Source organism: Plectropomus leopardus, chromosome 2 (genome assembly GCF_008729295.1).
Source record: "Plectropomus leopardus isolate mb chromosome 2, YSFRI_Pleo_2.0, whole genome shotgun sequence".
NCBI lineage: Eukaryota > Metazoa > Chordata > Actinopteri > Perciformes > Serranidae > Plectropomus > Plectropomus leopardus.
In genome coordinates, this window is record NC_056464.1 from 39876615 (window position 1) to 39896017 (window position 19403).

The 19403-nt window shown below is 40.7% G+C and overlaps 1 protein-coding gene across 1 annotated transcript; it reads right to left on the reverse strand.

The window, feature by feature from the left end:
* Positions 1–353: 353 nt before the first annotated feature.
* On the reverse strand, positions 354–19113 carry LOC121960944 (ubiquinol-cytochrome-c reductase complex assembly factor 1). The gene is made up of 9 exons (XM_042510853.1): positions 18823–19113; positions 17368–17475; positions 14094–14201; positions 11202–11274; positions 10646–10703; positions 9271–9379; positions 5699–5776; positions 4490–4603; positions 354–1298 (listed from the first exon to the last, which is right to left on the reverse strand). The coding sequence occupies exons 1-9, from the start codon at positions 18898–18900 to the stop codon at positions 1164–1166; spliced, it is 861 nt and encodes a 286-aa protein (XP_042366787.1). The 5' UTR covers positions 18901–19113; the 3' UTR covers positions 354–1163.
* Between the last annotated feature and the right edge of the window lie 290 nt (positions 19114–19403).

A 19403-nucleotide genomic window follows, 5' to 3' on the forward strand; every position in this document is an offset into this window, starting at 1 on the left:
ATTTGGCAATGGGTTTTTTTCTTTTTCTTTTTTGTCATTTAAAATATAATTCATTTGGAGAAAAAAGAATTTGATGTTTTTGTTTTTTTTTCTTTAAAAACATTTGGTGATTTTTACAATTTTCTGGCAATATTTCAAGAAAAATAATAGTTTTTAAAAAGAATTCTAATGATTTTCCTCCTTGCTTTTTTTGTTTTAGTCCTTTTAAAGAAAACATTTTGGTGATTTTTCTTTTTAAAAATGTTGGGTGTGTTTTGAAGAAAACATGTTTTCTTTAAGAATCACCAAAACATGACACAATTTACCAGAAACTTAAAAAAAACAACAAACAGAAATGATCAGTGGATATTCAATTTTTTTACATCCAGATAACATTTTTATTAATCCACTTTTTTAAAAACAGAAACATCTCATTGTTTTTAATACAGCGCCGACGTCTTTGAGAGCTCGGCTTCCTTCAGGTGTGAGAGCATCATGGGAGCAGAGGAGTTACACTACAGACCGCTGACAGACAGACAGACAGACGCTCCGCTGAAATCTGTCCTTTGTTTCCTAAAAGCGTCTAACTGGACCTGTTCAAGGTGAAACTTTATCAAACGCACAGTGAGGAGGCAGTGACAGAAAACGCCTCTGCAGGGGGGAGAGTGTAAACATGGAGGTATACAAAATACTTTATAAATACAGCGTGCCGTTCACGGAGGAAAAAAGAAAATATAAATACAGAGTGTCTTGTTCTCTTGGTGTTTTTCCCTCAACAGCTGAAGCGTTTGCAGAGAGGAAGCTGCAGAAGCTCTCAGGACCGACGGGAGGATGATGATGCATGGCATTTCCTGTTTTTTTTTTTGTTTTTTTGACTGGCTGGTTCGCTGACTGGCGGCTGAACGAGATGTGAGAATGATAATCCCTGACTGTCTATACTGCACCTCCAGAGGACCGAGGAGGAGACGAGTTTTGGGTAAACAAGAGGACAAAAAAAGAAATAAAGGAGTGGATGAGAAAACTACAGAAACAGACATTTAAAATCTGTATGTGACAGAAGACAGAGGAGAGAGAGGGGGAGGGAAACGTGATTTTAGGGAAAAAGGAGGACGAAAGATGGGAAAGTAAAGTGGGAGACAGAGGAGGACTTTGGATGAGAGGACACAGGAGCGTGTCTCGCCGTCTCACAGTCCCGTGTCGTTGTACGTGGGCGTGGCCACCTTCAGGATGCTCTGTGCGTTCTCCTCCAGCAGAGGGCGCCACTTCACCTCCCCCGTCAGCATCAGGTCCTCCCCGTCCAGAGCGTCGATGTACTGCATCTGCACACGACACCACACACGTCAACACCTCGAGCCTCACACGATGCACTCAAGTTCACCGCACACGTGGGAGGTCAAAGGTCACACTGACTGAACTTGAGCGTTTTTGAATCATGACTGAAATGTGCTGCAAACATCAAAAGTGCCGCCAGCTGCATTAAGTGTTGACCTGAGCCGACATCATTTCTGCCGTGCTTTTCACGTGCGTTTAAACCTCCCAGATCCGAGAAAAGTGGTTTGATTTCTTTTGAAAACGTGGAAAAAAACATTGATGAGCAACCTGCAAAGACATGTTTGGAAAACTGCACAAAAAAAGAGGGGACGAGAAAATGAGCTGTTAGGAGATTAAAAGATATTCAAAAAAAGGAAAAAATGTCCAGAAAACTGTATTTATTTTAAATATATATTTAAAATTATGTTACAAAAAAAGGTTTGATTTTTTTTTTCACACTTCAAGGTTATTCTCTTTTACGTAATTTTTTCAAAGTTTTACAAATTTGGTGATTTTGGTAGAACGGCTTCAGATTGCTGTCGGTCAGGCCTAAATATGACGTTCACTGACGGTGATATTTTCAGGTGGCTTCAAGCTAATCAATGAAGAGTTTGTCCTGTGTGTGTGTGTGTGTGTGTGTGTGTGTGTGTGTGTGTGCGTGCGTGCGTGCGTGCGTGCGTGTGTGTGTGTGGCATGTTTAATGTCATCAGCAGGTTTTAATGTGACAGTTAACCCGACAAACCAGTCCACATTCCCTTCAGGTGTGTGTGTGTGTGTGTGTGTGTTTTAGTCATGAGAGACGTCATAACTTTATAACCAACACACACACACACACACACACACACACACACACACACACACACACACTTTACTGACTGATTGAGTTGGACACTGCTCCATGACCTTTGACACACCTGCATCTGTGCGTGCATACGTGTGTGTGTGTGTGTGTGTGTGTGTGTGTGTGTGTGTGTGTGTGTGCGCGCGTCACTTGTTGTTTGTGTGACACAGCGGCGACTTGTTCTCTCCGGAGCTCCTCAGCGTTAGAGAAAGCCGGAGGTAGACGAGTGACACAGATATTAAAAGTAGTGGGAGCGCGAGGAGCTGATGTAAACAGAAACGTGCAGCGTGGAGATGAAAGGAGGTGAAGTTGAAAAGAAACAGGAGAGAGGAGGTCGTGGAGCACATGGCCCCGGCAGCACATGGAGGCCTGCAGGTGTGTTTTCAGTCTCACGGAGGGAAAGAAAATATACAGAAAGGAGAGAGGAGGAGGTGAGGAGGAGTGAGGAGGAGGTGAGGAGGAGGTGAGGAGGAGGTGAGGAGGAGTGAGGAGGAGGTGAGCGGTGCAGGAAAAGTGCTCGGAGGGGAGGAGGGGAGGAGGAAATGGGCAGTGTGGAGTCGTAGTAAAATCTCCAGATACTGAAAACTAAAATCTGCTCTGACATCAGCCAGGATTCATCTTCATTTATCGTCAGAGGACGACGTGCTCTCGTACTCGTACGTAACAAACACACTCCCACACGTGTGTTAAGTGTGAGCTCGAGCGCCGCGTGCTGGAGAGGAGCTGCGTGTTGGGAAGAGGAATTAGCAAACGGAGAAAAGGAGGAAAATAAATCGAAATGTAGCGGTATGTCTTCTTTTACAGCATTAAAAACGGCGTTTTGTGTGAAGACGTTTCGTTTGTTTTAGCTAGCCGAGCTAACATGAAGCAAAGCTAGATCATAATTTAAGATAATGAGGCTATGACGGCTAGAATTAATGTTTATGAATCATCTGAGTGTGAAACCAGTGACGTATGGGGTTAACTGCTGCTACCCAGTAAGAACGTTCGACACGCTGTGCTCAAATTAGCCGACCAATACGGACAAAAACGACTCATACTGTTGGGCATGTGTAACGATACGAGCCTTTCACAGACACGTCGGAGCTTATCGGCATCGGCATTTATTTTTTCCGAAATGCAGCAATAACAAAACTGTTTTTTACAGACCAAATAACGCAGAAAACGATGCCTGGGAGGTTTAGAAATGAGTGACTGATGCTGAACAGCACTGATGTTTATTTAGTTATTTATTAAATTATATTTATTCTTTAATTAAGTGGTCAGTAAAGAGCATTCAGTACTGATGCGTATTTTATTTTTATATTCTTTATTTGAACTGTCAGTGAAGACTGATGCTGAACACAAACAGGACCGATGTTTATTTATTCTTTACATTTGTTTGTGTCTGACGTTCAGTAAGTAAATGGTTAAACAGAAGTTGTTTAAGAAAGCAGCCTCCTGAGTACTTTTGCAAAATCACATCTGTGCAAAACACATAGAAATGATCCATTTTCATTCCAGTTCAAAAATTCACTATATCAGTCACCATATCGGTAATCGAAGAATTTTGCCGCTATAAAATCAGTATCGGTCCCACAAACCTCATATCTGTCGGGCTCCAGTCTAACTGTACTGCAGCCTCTTATTTCATCAATGCATAATCATAACGAGGGAATAACTGATGCACTGCAGCAGTTGTTTGTCCCACTCTGTCTGCTGTAGTCAAATCTCGCCTACAGCCGGCCACGTTTTCTTGTTACTGCAGCGATGCTGAAACTGAGCTCAGTGAGCGCTGAAGGAAACTACACACACAGCACACTGCAGATCAGACGACAGCAGCCTCATTTCGCTGTATTCTTCCTCTGCTGTCAGATATCAGGTGCCTTTATTTATGACTGATGGCTGGACATTGCGGTTGTGGCGAAATATTGCCGCCTATTCGGCTGGAAATTACAAATAGCTCCTTTAAATCACTGGCATAAAGTCGGATTCAGTTGTGACTCGACGTTTCCTTTAACCTCCACTTCACACACTGTCTTAGTTAATCACCTCCAAACCTGATCAGTTCATGTTCCAGAGGGGCAGGGAAGAATGTAATGTGGTAAAAGAGCCGAAATCTGATTCGTGTTACAGCATTGGGGCGCTTCACACACACACACACACACACACACACACACACACACAAACACACACACAAACACACACACACACAACACACACACACAAACACACAAACACACACACACAGACACACACAAACACAAACACAAACACAAACACACACACACACACACACACAAACACACACACAGACACACACAAACACAAACACAAACACACACACACACACACACAGCGAGTAGAAGCTGGACACACCTGTTTGCGTACGTATTCCACCATGAGCTCCAGCTGTTTGGGGTCTTCACATGTACAGTTGAACAGATTTCTCCACAGAGCTGCTGCCAGCACGCAGTCATCAGACAGGATTCCCTGCAGACGCACACACACACACACACACACACACACACACACACACACACACTTGTTTAACTATTGATCCTCTAATGTTACAATAGCTTTTTTAATATGTTTGCTATCAGTAGCCGGATGTCCAGTAACACTCGAATTCTGCAAAATGAAATAGTGGATACAACAATGGAAACACGTCAATTCACTTTCTTTTTTTTTTTTGAAAAAGCCATATGTGGCGAAACTGCAATAAAGACACTTGTTTTGCTTTCGCAGGTCACATGAAGGGGGTCGACTGATATCGTTTTTTCAGGCCCGACACTAATAATTAGCACCTCACGAGACTGAAAACTGATATTTGGAATCGACATGCATTTACAAAAACAATGAAAATATTTCTGTCAAAATTTTTTAAATGTAACAAACTTTGTTTAAATGCCTTTAGCAAATTTGATCATAACATCATAAACAGCATGTTTCCTTAAATTTTTTTTGTATAAACTTCAGTAAAAATTTACATGAAAGCAATGAATAAAAAAAGCTCTCTGAGGTTTTACAAAATTAAAGTTTCTCCCATGCTGACACTTTCTTTGCATGATTTGCAGACCGCGTTCTCTGCTGTTGGTTGAGAGCGACATGCACACTTTTTTATTAATTAATTGTATAAGCGATTATCATAGTAAAACACTGACACAGATAATCAGCAAAATGCCAAATATCGGCCCTGGTAATCGACCAGGCCGATAATCCATCAACACCTACACATGATGCTGTGAGGTCACATGATGCTGTGAGGTCACATGATGCTGTGAGGTCACATGATGCTGTGAGGTCACATGATGCTGTGAGGTCACATGATGCTGTGTCTATGTACTTGTCAGTAGGAACTGACTCCCTCATGATGCAGCAGGAGCTACAAGAGCTGTTATTGCATCACATAACTCTGAGAAAGTTTTAAATCCACAATTCCTCTGTGAAATTATGGACTACATCTCCCAGAAATCCCTCATACGTGGATGCTCCCACGTATAAGGGGCTCGCCTTTCCATCATGGCTCCGTAACACATCAGCCCTTTGATGCGTTTATTTAAGTGTGCAAAACAAAGCATCTCTCACCTCATCGTATCCAAATATTGCGGCGTAAAACGTCTCCGTCATCGCCTTCATTCCTTCCTTTCTTTGGATGGCATCGATCTATAAATGATAATACAAAGAGACAGAAAATTCAAAGAGAGCACAGCAGAAATATGTAAAACTGCTGCTGGATTGATGTTGGATCAACAAACACCGTCCTCTTATTTCATTTTTCTCTCTTTCACCTCTTTCTTCTGAGCCACTGAGGTTTAAAGGAAATAACTGATGAGCCACATTCTCTTTCTGATGAATCACAGCAGCTTCATTAAATGAGTCTCCTGTAAGTTCGTCTCAAGGGCGGAGCTGAGACGCAGCAGCGGTTCAGCATCACACGGTGAGCTCAGCGAGAGCGAAGCTGCAGACTTGGGTTAGTTTCAGCTGGTTGCAGCAGTAATTATGAGGCTGGAGAAAATGACCAATGTTTTTACTGCTGCTGACCACAATTAGCATGAAACCTGAGAGCAACTCCAATCACTGGAGCTGTGAGTGTGTGTGTGTGCTGTAAAAATACATGTGCTGCTGCTGAGGTAGAGACAGACAGACAGACAGACAGACACACACACACAAAATCAGATATCAGTTCCCTAAACATACATCCACTGTAATGCACAAGTGATCCAAAACCACAACTTTACCAATAAAATCAGTGTTAAACTCTGCTGAGTCACAGTCACTGGTCCTTGAAGGTCAGAGGTGAGGACCTTTAAATTACATAATCTTTTTTTCTCCATAAAAAAAGTTGTTTTTTTGCATTTGCTCAACATTTATTTATTTTTTATCATATAATTGTAATTTTTATTTTTCTCTTTGGGTTTTTGTTTGACTGTTTAATCACTCTGGGGCTCAGCACCAAATTATTTATCTCTGACATGCTTGAGACATATGAACCTTTGAGGGCCCTCAGGACATCTGGGGCACTTCATAATCATTTCGTAATTTAGTAATTAATTGTACCTTTTATATCTTTTCTCTTTACTCTTATTGTAAATCTGTATCTTTTATTATATGTTTATATTTTATCGCTGTGTAAAGAACTTTGAATTCCCCTTTGAATGAAATGTGCTATACAAATAAAGCTACCATGCCTTGTTGATTATATTCTTTTGCATTTCATTTGTTGACATAAACCTCTGAAGATGGACCACCAGACTTCAGAACGGTTTCACCTGGACCTGGACCTGGACCTGGAGCCGGGCTCAAACTGATAAACATTTTTTTTTAATTCTCTGCCTTGTGCAGCACATCGGGATATACATGCAAGTGTATGTACACATGCTGACAGAAGTTCACATGTGCAGCTGTGAAAACACGCACGCACGCACACACAGACACACACACACACACACACACACAGACACACACACACACACACACACACAAGTACGTCCCCCCCGTGCCCCGCCCAATGCATGCATGCACACACACCAAGAGTGACCTCACAAACCACACTGTAATTTCTCATTTCTGACCTCTTTCTGTCACACGAAGCAAAAATGAGCAAAACTAAAGACCTCAGATGTAGAAAAGCGCGCTGAACTTTGGCTCCACGTCAACCGTCCCACTCGCTTAAAATCACACACAATGCAGATTTATTTTTTTTAGTTTTTAGCTGCCACCTTGATTATAAGAAAATCGAAGTGATTTGGATTTCGTGTTTTTCTAGTTATCCTGACCTCCTGACCCTGGATTCGTTTAGGGCCTCTGGGCTGGGATATATGAATAAGAATTTTGATGATTGCACAGAAGATATTAATTCAGTCAATAAATGGATGATACATAATCCCACCAACCCTAAAAAACACTTTTCACCTACTTTTTCCTGAAAAAATTTTAAAAAATAATGATTATTTCAGAAGGTTACTGACAAGAAATGATTTGTATGTTTATTTCTGGGAAAATGTGGGATTAAATGGGTTAATATAAGTTAACAGGTGCAAAAGTGCATGGACTGATGAGTGACTGTGAGCAGTTTTGTTTGTTGCAGCTCTTTAAGAATCAAATTTTAAAAAGTCAAACACAAATACAAAAGTAAGTGTAGTGTGTTCTCCCCAGTGAACTTTGAGGGTTCATTCCAGTATAATTTGAGCATGAGAAAGCCTTTCTGAGAGCGACATGCGAGCAAAGCCAAGATTTCAGCCTGTGATGTCAATGAGCGACACTTCCTGGAGCTGCTCCACTGAGAAAGAATAGAGGCACGACTCTGTGGACACGGCGACCGCGGCCAGAGTCGCTCTCCGGGGATTTGACTTCACTTTCTGCCTGAGAACTGTTGGCACAATTATGCTGATGTAAAACTTTAAACAAACACAACCGGCATCCTATGTAGCATGCAATGGCACGAATAAAACTTAATGCACTGTTGCATCAGCCCGAGGCGGAAATGTTTTGAAAATAATGAATATTTATTTAACAGAATGACGTTCGGTTGTTGTCAAGCGGCGCCGCAGTTTGGAAGCCATTTGTTTTATATTTGTGGGTTTTTAGGGGCACAGCACTACAACCAATCAGGCGTCTGGAACTGAAATACTGAAAGTAACCAGAAACACACTCGTGTTTAACAGAAGTTTTAGTGTGACGCGTTTCATCATATTAATAAAGACGTCTTTGTCGGGATCAGGTAACATATTTTTTTAAGGAAGTGTGTGACTGCAGGAGCACTGCTGTCCATCTTTGTGATTTTATTCATGTTAGTTTTCAGGTTTCATTTGGCTGATTTAAACGTTTTTTAAACTGCTTTGATGTTAAGTCAAACACCACACTTGGACTGGTTTATCAAATCTGCCACACTTGACTCAGCATCCGCTCCTGAGTGGAATATTTTAGCCTAGTTTCCGGTTGTCCAGTCCTTTTGGTTCCTGAAATTTCACCGGGGTATACGGTATATGACGCTTTTGTGCGGCGGTAACGGTCACGTAAGAATGACGAGACTTAATTGCCTCGTTAACTCATAAAACACGCTTCATTCAAACTATGGGGAGAGTGATACTATGTAGAATATACACAATGTATCGCAGCTTTTTCCACGTGCGATATATAAAATGACTAAATGCAGACTGACAGATTTTAGTTGTTTAAGACTAAAAATGGACTGAACAAAACAATGCTTTCTGTCACAATGTTTTATCTTTCGACGCTGTGGGTGAAAGTTTCCGTTAGCAATTTTAAATGTGCTTCTATGAGGCTGCATATAGTGGAACTATTGTCACATGACATTACTGGTATACAGACATCAGGTTAAGGCTGCTGTGTTTAGGAAATACAAACCCCGTGCGTTATGGCAGGCATGCTGTGCATCAGGCTGCATGTGTGCTGTGATGTAGTGCATGTACAGTATGTGTTTATGGAGGAAATGCTGTTATTTGATCTTGAGGGTTTAATCCTGCTGGATGACCAGATGATTTCCAGGCAGCGCATGCACACGCGCACGTACGCACGCACGCACGAACGCACGCGCACACACACACACACACACACACACACACACACACACACACACACACACACACACACACACACAACACACACACACACACACACAGAGAGAGAGAACCTACCCCCATGATTTTGCTCCTCTGCTCGACATCCTCCCACATCGAGTGGACAATGTAACGGCACATGTACTTCCCTTCTCTGCCCTCCTGACGCATCCGCACCAAACACATCCTGACAGCGACAGAAGAGGAGGAAACACAAAGTGACAGAGTCTGAGGATCGGTGTTAACAAATAAAGCCTCCTGCAGACTGACAGATTTCTGCAGTTCCAACATGGATCTTAATAAACTTATGGATAATATCAAGTTTGATGTGTGCAGACCATGTAATGACAACACGCACTGAATCACAGGTGTGAAATATGTCCATCAATGTCAATATGCATCAACAAAACATCCTCCACTTGTACAAACTGGCATGTGTGTATATTTGTATGCAGCTAGGTATGTATGTGTACGCATATATATATATATATATATATATATATATATATATATATATATATATATATATAATATATATATATATATATATATATATATATGGGCAGGCGCGACGCGTTGGCTTAATCGAATACTTAAATACGTCTTTTCAGGTAACATGCATCGACGCGTTGCACACCGTTTCACACAGCACGCGCCATGAAAGCATGAGAGCATGAGCAGAGCTAAGCGTGTTGTTTTTGTTTCGCCGCCCATGTTATCAGGTTAGAGCGTGCACACTGCTCGCCCGAGCAGCGCCTGTCAGGCGCGTCTGAGCTGCGTGTCAGCTGCAGAACATCTGAAGAAACGGTTGGCTTGCCGTTTTTTATACACGTGACGTGCGCGTTTGTCAGCAGGAATAGACTGCTGATGAACTGAATGATTATACTGACTCTGTACCTCTTTATACTGCAGTTTAAAGTCTCTGTCACAGAGACGAGGAAATTCAAAGATGTTTGTTTTAACTCAACTTCCTTGCTTCCTTTCAAAACAAAAGTTATCTGACTGTGTCTCTGTGGACAGAATGCCATCAGCTGCTGATACAATGCATTTTATTTTATGCATTATATAAAAATGAAAAGCTCCATCTTAAACAAACTTTAGGTAAATATAAGCACATTGTGCTGATAATAGTCCAACCTCTCCTGACTGCAGGACTCTGACTTCAGCTTCTGTCAAACTTCTGTGCTATTAATCATTTTACTCAGGAATTAAAAACTTTTGAGTCGGCCTACTTCTCCTATAGCTGCCAACAGCCTGCCAATATATCACTAATATATTTGCTATTTCAGTGCCTCAGCTCATGGCGAGAGCAAATAAAACTCCTAAGCAGAAAGACCCGCCTGCAGCTTCCACTGAGGATCAGGAGATTGACAGTAAGGAACAAAAAACACCAAATATATATGTGTGTGTGTGTGTGTGTGCGTGTGTGTGTGTGTGTGTGTGTCAAACTCACCACACATGCAGCTGCGCTACCAAGAACCAAGAGTTGAGTGTGTCGGGGAGGGAACACTCTGAAACACACACACAGCGATAACCAAAGTTACTCACATGTTTATTTGTTTGTTTTTTCATCTTTTACAGTATTTCTAAGCTGCAACTATAAGACCATTAAAGGTCCAGCGTGCCAGATTTAGAGGACTTTAGTGGTGTCTAGTGGTGAGGCTTGCAGACTGCAGCCAGCTGTAGCTTCTCCTGGTGAGAATTTCTTGAGTGTTCATTGTTGAGGAAGTTTTAACAGGAAGCTAAATTAATCACAAATATCGTTTTCTGTCCAACCAGCTGATTTAACCAGGAAAAACACTGAATAAAGACATTTCACGTTTAAAAAACAATCACAATTTTTCTGACACTGCTCGTCCTGGAGGGGCTTCTGACTAAAAACATGAACGCCCTTATCTGACACCAGTGTTTGTCTCAAAGCAAACCACTTTCTCTGTTTAATGATTTGTTTACGAGTGTATCTGTTCCTGATTGGCTGTCGGAGCGTCTCTCAGCTGCTCTACACTTACTCTCAAAGAAGTCGTCGTAATTGATTCTCTCGACGCAGCACGTGTACATACGCAAGGCAGCAATCTTGATTTTCTGTGGAGACAAAAGGGGGAAAAAGTCAGTACCATCATCAACAAATTTAATACGTATTCTTCAGCTTTTAAGAAATATTATTTAATAATACATTATTTCAAATTTTGAGGTACTACTCTTGTACTTTTCACAGATTTCTTGCTAACCTCCGGGTCATTTCTTAGTTTGTTGCTCTTTACTTTCTTCCCATGTTTTTGAATAAAATAAATCAATTTTGCCCAGGTCTCACAAGGTTAAATAAAATAGTACTGATTAAAAAAATAAATAAAAAGGAAATGATGGACATGTGGATTTTATGAAGTTTTTAATTGTGGTAAAAACTAAACTAAAATGTTTATCCTAATGTTTTCTATAGCACCTTTCTAGGTGCTTTACAAAAAAAAAGAAAAGCTATTTCCAGAATTTGATTACATCCATGATGCTGATAGCTGTAGTTTTTTTTCGTGGGCTGCCACAAACACACACATCTAACTGGAGGAACTGAACGGAGAAAACAAGAACACAGAAGGCAGCAAAGCCCTCTGAGCAGAAAAGGACATGAGATCAGAGGTGTGTAAGTGCTCACACGCCAAACGCTGCCAAGCCGGCGAGAAGCCCCGGCACTTTGCTAGATGGCACAACAGCACACATTCCTCTGCACATACGCCACCTCTCTGACTGTTCGGATCCAAAACCTCCCACAGAACCAGCCCGACCGTGGCTGCAGATCTTTACTGATGGGCACATTCTCAGAAAACACACTCACTACAAGGGTGTGATGTCAGTTACCAAAAACCAAAACAACGTTAACACAACTATTAGGACTTTATCAACATCTTGCCAGCGCACATTTCAAACTATTTCCCTGATATTGTTGGATGTGTTAACAATCAGTAGTCAGTTAATTGTTAATAAATGACGTAACACAGAGTGCATGTTGTTCCATAATTACAGCGCTTGTAAAGGACTGCGGAGGCTCACAATCGCCACAAAATACAGGCAAATAAATAAAATTCATCTAAAGTAACCCTTCGTAACCTGCAGAAATTGGTTTGACATATTCACAAAAAAAGTATAAAATTTAAAAAGCATCACCTAAGAATAAGCCAAAAACTACTTTAAAAAGTGTAGTATTATATTATATAAAGTATTATAAAGAGTATATATTAAGTACAAAGTATATTTCTTTTATCTGTAACATAATTATTTATATAAAATCATAAATCACCTGTTTTGGGGGGTAATTTTCTAATAATCCTCCCCTCTTTTTTAAAAACTAATTTTTAACTAATTAATTTCTTGCCGTTTGTGAGACATTTCTTGCCAAGTGGGTCACTGCCTTTTTTCCCCATGTTTTCAAAAGAAATCAAGTCAATTTGCTTGCTTTCAAAGGGTCAAACAGCTTCTGAAATGCATCTTAACATCACACAATAAAGACTCGCTTGACAAAATAATTCCCTTCCTGAAAACCACTGAACTCAACTCAAAACTTTCCAGGCCTGGAAATTGCTTATTGTAAATTCCATGACTTTTTCCAGTTTTTCATGACCATTGGAAACCTGTATTGTTATTTAATTAATTTTAGTTTGAGGAAAGTCTGATGCTTCTACCTTGCTTTCAATAAAATGCGAGTAACCCCCCCCCTCTCCCAAAAAACCCCAGCATCTAGTGCATGTCCTATCAGAGTGATAATCTGACTGCATATAAAAGCAGTGTGTGTGTGTGTGTGTGTGTGTGTGTGTGTGTGTGTGTGTGTGTGTGTGTGTGTGTGTGTGTGTGTGTGTGTGTGTGTGTCTGTGTGCGCAGCTGTGAGGGTGTGTTTGGGTCTGTGTGTATGTGTTCACATGCTGTGAAGAATATCTCTGGCGGACAGCTCATAATTTAAGCTCCCTGCTGGGAGGTTGAAGCTCCTCTGTCCTCTGACAACCACACACATACACATACACACACACACACACACACATACACACACATACATACACACACACACACACACACACACACACACACACACACACAGGAGTCATATAACTGTCCTCTAAACACAGAAAAAAACCTGAGTGACAGCAGCGCTCTGTACATTTGCAAACATTCATTTCACTTATCTGCCTAAAGGTGGTGAACTCACACCTGTTGTTTGTTATTAATAACTTATTAAATGAGTTATTTTTCTATAAATAGCAGGTACTAGGCTGTAATTGTTACGTCACACTTGTGTTTTTTATTATCTGTCTCTCCTCTGCTTCTTGTTTCAAAGCCTTTAAACTCTTAAAGTATAAGATTCAAAGCTTTGGATGTACGGCAACACTGATGTGTCTGTTTAAAGCTTGAGGTTCTGGCTGTGACACAGAAAAGCTGATGTACAGATAATCCTAAAAATGCAAGGCTACCATTGTTCAGCAAATAAAAATATACATGTTTTCCATACAGACTGCTTTACGGACTGCTTTAATGAAATAAGAGCGCAGAGTTTCAGAAGCAGAGCGACCTGCTGGAGGATACTGTAGACTTGCTGAGACTGCTTATTTTGTCATTTTCTCTTGATTTTGTGGTCATTTTTCCTTTTTTACTTCCATATTTCATTTTTCCTCACCGGCCTGGCCAACTATCAGGGCAGATATTTGGGATGTTGCTGATTATCTGTATTGGTGTTTTATTTTAATGATGCCGGCTTACGTTAATGAATTAAAAAGTACAGAGAAAGTGTCAGCATGGGATGAATTTTTGCTCTGTAAAAGCTCAGGGAGCTATTTTTAATTATTCATTTTTTAAATTTTTTTTTACTTGACTTTGAAAAAAAAACTTTCTGTATATGATCGCCCATTACTCCCATTACTCACCCATTTGTTGTATTTCAGAGGTCCGGTGAAGCCCATGGCCTCAATGAGCTTCGTGAAAGCGCCGACTTCTTCCTCTGAGTGCTGAGGCGTCTCCTTCACGCTGCAGAGCTGCGGGTCAGACATGGAGAAGCAGTGAGAGGAGGATCACAGTACAAACATTTTTACAGACAAATTTCCACCACTTTTCCACTACTTTAAGGCAAATTATAAAATTCATACATTCTCTGAAACAACTACTGATACTCATTTTCAGTTCTTTTTCATGACTATGTCTCATGAAAATGCAATTTTTAGAGAAAAAATCTGGCTTTTTTTCTTTTTTTTCTCCTTTTAATTTTTGATAATTTTTTAAAGAAAACATGCCATGGATTAGGAGGGCATGTTTTCTTTAAAAATCACCAAAAACGATACTATATATCAGTCAGCAAATGTAAAAACAAAAGTTATCGTTGGATTTTCAAATTCCGGACAGTCCTTGAACGCATAATGTGTTATTATACAGAGACAAAATTTCATGACTTTTCCAAAACTTTCAGGGTATACTTAGTTTTCCAAAACTCATCTAGGCCTGAAAATTGCAAACTCCACAGCTTCAATTTTTTCATGACCGTACAAACCCTGGAGGATGAAAAACAGCATGAAAGAAGCGCTGACAGGAAGAACACAAGTTAGAGGAAACAGAAGAAGAAAGGAGGAAGAGTGACGGAGTGAGGGAAAGATGAGGGATAAAGTGCATGAGATAAAGAGATAAAGGGTTTTATTTGAAGGAGAAAAGTGAAAAAACAAGGTGAAGTCAAACAAAGATGAAGGGAGTGAAAACAGCGTTGACAGAGATGACACAGCTTAGAAAGTACTCCTTTCACAGATCAGATATTCATGCAGTACAAATACTGCGTGACCCTCATTATATCATCAGCCATCATACAGCCTCACTCACACGCAAGCACACAACCCTCCGTATGACGACACACACCTGGGGAACATGGCCTTTACTGGGCGAGCGCAGCTGCTGAGTAAATTACGATACTGACCTATTCTGAGCTGCATGTTGTCTTCGCGGCCTGACAGTTTTATTACTGCCACCGTGACCTCGGTTCATCAACATAAATATCAGACACAGATAATCTGCTGTGGTCCTGTTTGGTAGCGGGGCCGAGCGGAGCAAACCCGAGACAAACCGCAGCCACGTCTCGTTCTGAGCTGATAAATCACGCGCTGAGCTGCTCCACATATGCGTGACTGCGGTGCTTTTGTGACTTGCAGGTGAATCTTCGTGGCCAGAAAACAGCCTTATTTTACTGTTTCTGTATTTTATTTGCCCCTGATGCAAACCCAACGTTTCCTGCTGCTTTGCATCAACAGTTTTCTAGCGCTGTACCCGACTCAGAATTAGATTTGGTTATTCAATAAGAATATCTGACTATTTGTTACTCTCTTTTAATATAGAGACTAGCCCTTTTGACACACAGATGGCGCTATGAAGCCGCTACAAAGTCCTTTGCATTTTTACACAGCACCAAACGACAGTGGCATCATGCAGCTCCAGTGTGATTTTAGACAACATGCCAGCATCGTGGAATCATAACAGGCGTGACAGAATGACATTTAACACAACAGCGTCTGCCTCTAGTGCAGTGATACTCAACTTTCGGTCCATGGGCCAAATCTGGCCCCAAGTAGGGTGTCGGGTGGCCCACCAAACCATTTTCTAATTCACAATAAAAATAAAATGATTGACACTGAGAATTGTTTTTGTACTTTTAGTATCCATTAGGTGTCAGAGAGCATAAAACAGCTTCAAAATAGAGCTTGTTGATCAAAAAAAGTGCCAGTGGAGGATCCCCGTAGGGCGGTGTGGGGCATCCTCCACTGAAACTTTTGTCCTAAAATCCTGAGACTGTCCAGAAATTTTAGAAATTTTCTAAAATCCTAGAAATGTTTTCCTAGAAATCCTAGAATTTTTTTTGCATTTTTGCCTTTATTGGATAGGACAGAGTAACAGCGTTAAATGGGGAGAGAGAGAGGGGACAACATGCAGCAAAGGGCCGTGAGCTGGACTCGACTCCACGGCCGTAGCGGCAAGGACACTGCCTTCATACATGGGGCTCCTGCTCTATCCACTGATCCACTGGATGCCCCAAATCCTAGAAATGTCTTGGAATCCTAGAAACGTGCTACAACCCTCAAAATTCCCCAAAATCCTGGAAACTTCCTAAAAACCTGGAAATTCCCTAAAATCCCAGAGGAGTCCTAAAATCCCTAAAAATGTCCACAAATACCAGAAATGTCCCAAAATCCTAGAAATGTTTAAAATCCTAGAACCATGCTTAAATCCTTGAAGAGTCCCAAAATCCTGGAAATATCCTAAAATCCTTGAAATGTGAGAAAATCCTGGAAATGTCCTGAAATCCTAGAAACGTGCGAAAATCCTAGAACTGACCTGAAATCCTGGAAATGTCTTAAAATGCTAGAAATGTCCCAAAGTCCTAGAAATGTCTTGAAATCTTAGAAATGTGCAAAAATCGTGGAAATGTCCTAAAATCTGAGAAATGTCCCAAAGTCCTAGAAATGTCCTCAAAACCAAGAACTGTTCTGAAGTCTTAAAAATGTGCTAAAATCCTGGAAATATCCTAAAATCCTAGAACCTCGTATGTGGCAGCCGCGACTGGCCCCTGGTCTGCCGTGTTTTTGTGGCCCCTGAGCAGAGCAGGTTGAATAATTCTGCTCTTGTGTGACACGTGACAAACACGATGGCTTTATGAACAATAACAACGGCATAACTTGTCCGTCACAGTGAAGTCTCTGTTATATGGCGTCTGAGCTCATCCTCTGCTCGGAGGGTGAGAAGCTCCCAAATCTCACTGTTTTCCAAGTTAGAGGAGATTTTCTTCACTGAGTTAACCCTTCACTGCTACTAGCTGCTTTTTAAACCTTGCAGGTCGTGCGCATAACACATGGTCAAAACATCACACCTGAACCGCCCATGATCCCGTCCTGCGGATATTTCGCTCAATACGGATCATCATCAGACCTGAAAGTCAACAACTCACACCCAAGTTCTTATTTTGTGTTCGATCTGCTGTGAAAAAAAAGACCAAATGGCCGAAGAAATAAGGAAATATTCGACGCTACTTTGTTAACTGATAACGGCTGAGTCACATTCATACCTGCAAACTTAGGGAATATCTGCATGTACAGAAAAATAAATGTTTAATTTAATTCAGAAATCCCTACATCTACATTTCTGTGTGTGTGTGTGTGTGTGTGATGTTACCTGCGTGCTGATGTGCAGTGTCCGACATGGTGTTACAGAGGGTGAGGAGACTCTGGCCAGCTGACAAGATACTAAAGCTCTGGCAAGACAGGCTTCTTGATTTGACACCTGGACGCAGAGAAGACATACAGGAGGGACGATCAGACACACGATATCACATACAGCAGCTTTCTATGTATTACTGTCAACTTTGTTAGAAATAAACAACTTAAATTTGTTTAAATCTACTGAAATCTGTTGTTTATTATCAAACTTTGCTGTGTTATCCTCTAAACAAGAGAGGGGGAAGCCCAAATAGGTTTTATGGTAAACTTTGTGAAACAATGTAAGTTTAAGTTGTTTTAAATTACTAAAATTCGTTGTTTATTGTTAACATTTGCTTCTTTATCCTAAAAAAATGAAAGGCCCACAATGGTTTTATTCTGGTCTTTGTTAAAAATGTGAGTTTTAAATGTGTTAAATGATCAGAATTTGATTTTTATTCAAAAAAAAAAAAAAAAATAGTGATTCAAATATTGTGGGTTTCTACTCATTTCAGTGTTCACAGTGTTTTTCTTAAACACTGTGATTTTTTAATTGCATTATTTTGTTGTTTAAGCATTAAAAAGGGAGATCGGAAAACCAAAATATAGCATGTTTCTATGCATTAATGATGACTTTGTAACACATAGAGAGTTTAAAATGTTTAAAATGACTTATATTTGATTTTTATTATGGGAATTAGCTGTTTTATCCAATAACAAAAGACAAGCTCAAACAGGTTTTATGGTGACTTTTGTTAAACAATGTGTTTAAAATGTTTGTTATGACCAGAATCTGTTGTTTAAATCTTTACAACAGAAAAAAACAATGAGAGGTTTCATGATGATTTTTCTTTTTCATCCTCTGAAAAAAGAGAAGGAAAAGCCCAAGCAGGCTTTATGGTGAAATTTGTTAAACAATGTGAGTTTTATACATTTTAAATTGCTGAAATGTGTTGTTTTCGCCTCTTAAGCAAAAGAAAATGCCCAAATTAAACAGGTTTCTGTGTGAAACTGTTGGTTTTGTTCAGTGTGTCAGTAAAAGTAGGTCAGCGGACGTGATGTTTCCATCACAGACCGGAGAGTGTCTCCGTGTCCGGTACCGTCAGTGACGTTAGATAACCGGCACGGTGAAGTTCACCGGCACAAACCAGCTGTCAGTGCTCACTGGGAACCAGTTAATCTGTTTAAGGTGAAGCTAACTCCTGTGAGCGCTGCTGCTGGTTTGTGATTAACCAACAAACAAACACAAACACACACGTTTCTTTGCTTCTTCTTCTTATTGTCACTAAGATTTCCGGCCTTTATGTGTGTTTTATGCCACATAACGTTCAGTCACGTTTACAGTAACAGGGTTTTTTTTGTTGTTTTTGTCGGTTAAAGTGAACTTAAATCCCGTTAGCCGCGGAGCTAACGTTAGCCGCCGTGTCGTTACCTTTCCGGCGGCGGCGGCTCTGGACGCGCTCCCGTTAAAGATGCTTCTGACGGCGGACTGCAGCGGCCGCCGATACATGGCTGTGTCTGTGGTTCCCCCAAAATCACGGCCGAGAAGCGGGCTGCCACTTCACCGCGGCTCCGCGCACAGAAACCTTCAGTTTGGTAACAGCCGCTGCTTCCTCCGCTCCTCCTCCTCAGCAATGTCAACGGAATCTGTCCGGCGCCCAACCCGGTCCGGCCGGAGCAACAGCAGCGAAGAAAAGGTCCGCTTCCACACGGAGCAGCTATGAATCCCCCGGGTTTGTTTATTTATTTGTTTATTTCAATACATGTTATTTATAAATTTAAATGCTTTTTTTTATTTTGTTTTTTTTTTATTTGGTATTATAGACAAAGTGTAATTTACCCGAATGTTCAAAGCATTTAACCCTTTGGACCCAGTTTTTTGTGCTTTTTGCTATAGATGGAGAGAGCAATAGATAGATAGACAGATACATAGGACATTTTTATGATTTCAGGACACTGAGGGCTGGTATATAAATAAATAATTTTCAATATACTACATGCTGGGTAGATTTT

Excerpts from the sequence above, each read along its gene's own strand:
- LOC121960944 (XM_042510853.1), bottom strand. The coding sequence starts at position 18,900 with ATGTATCGGCGGCCGCTGCAGTCCGCCGTCAGAAGCATCTTTAACGGG. Across the intron at positions 17,476-18,822 it reads GAGCCGCCGCCGCCGGAAAG|GTGTCAAATCAAGAAGCCTG; the intron begins GTAACGACACGG and ends CTCTGCGTCCAG. Across the intron at positions 14,202-17,367 it reads CACTGCACATCAGCACGCAG|CTCTGCAGCGTGAAGGAGAC; the intron begins GTAACATCACAC and ends TCTGACCCGCAG.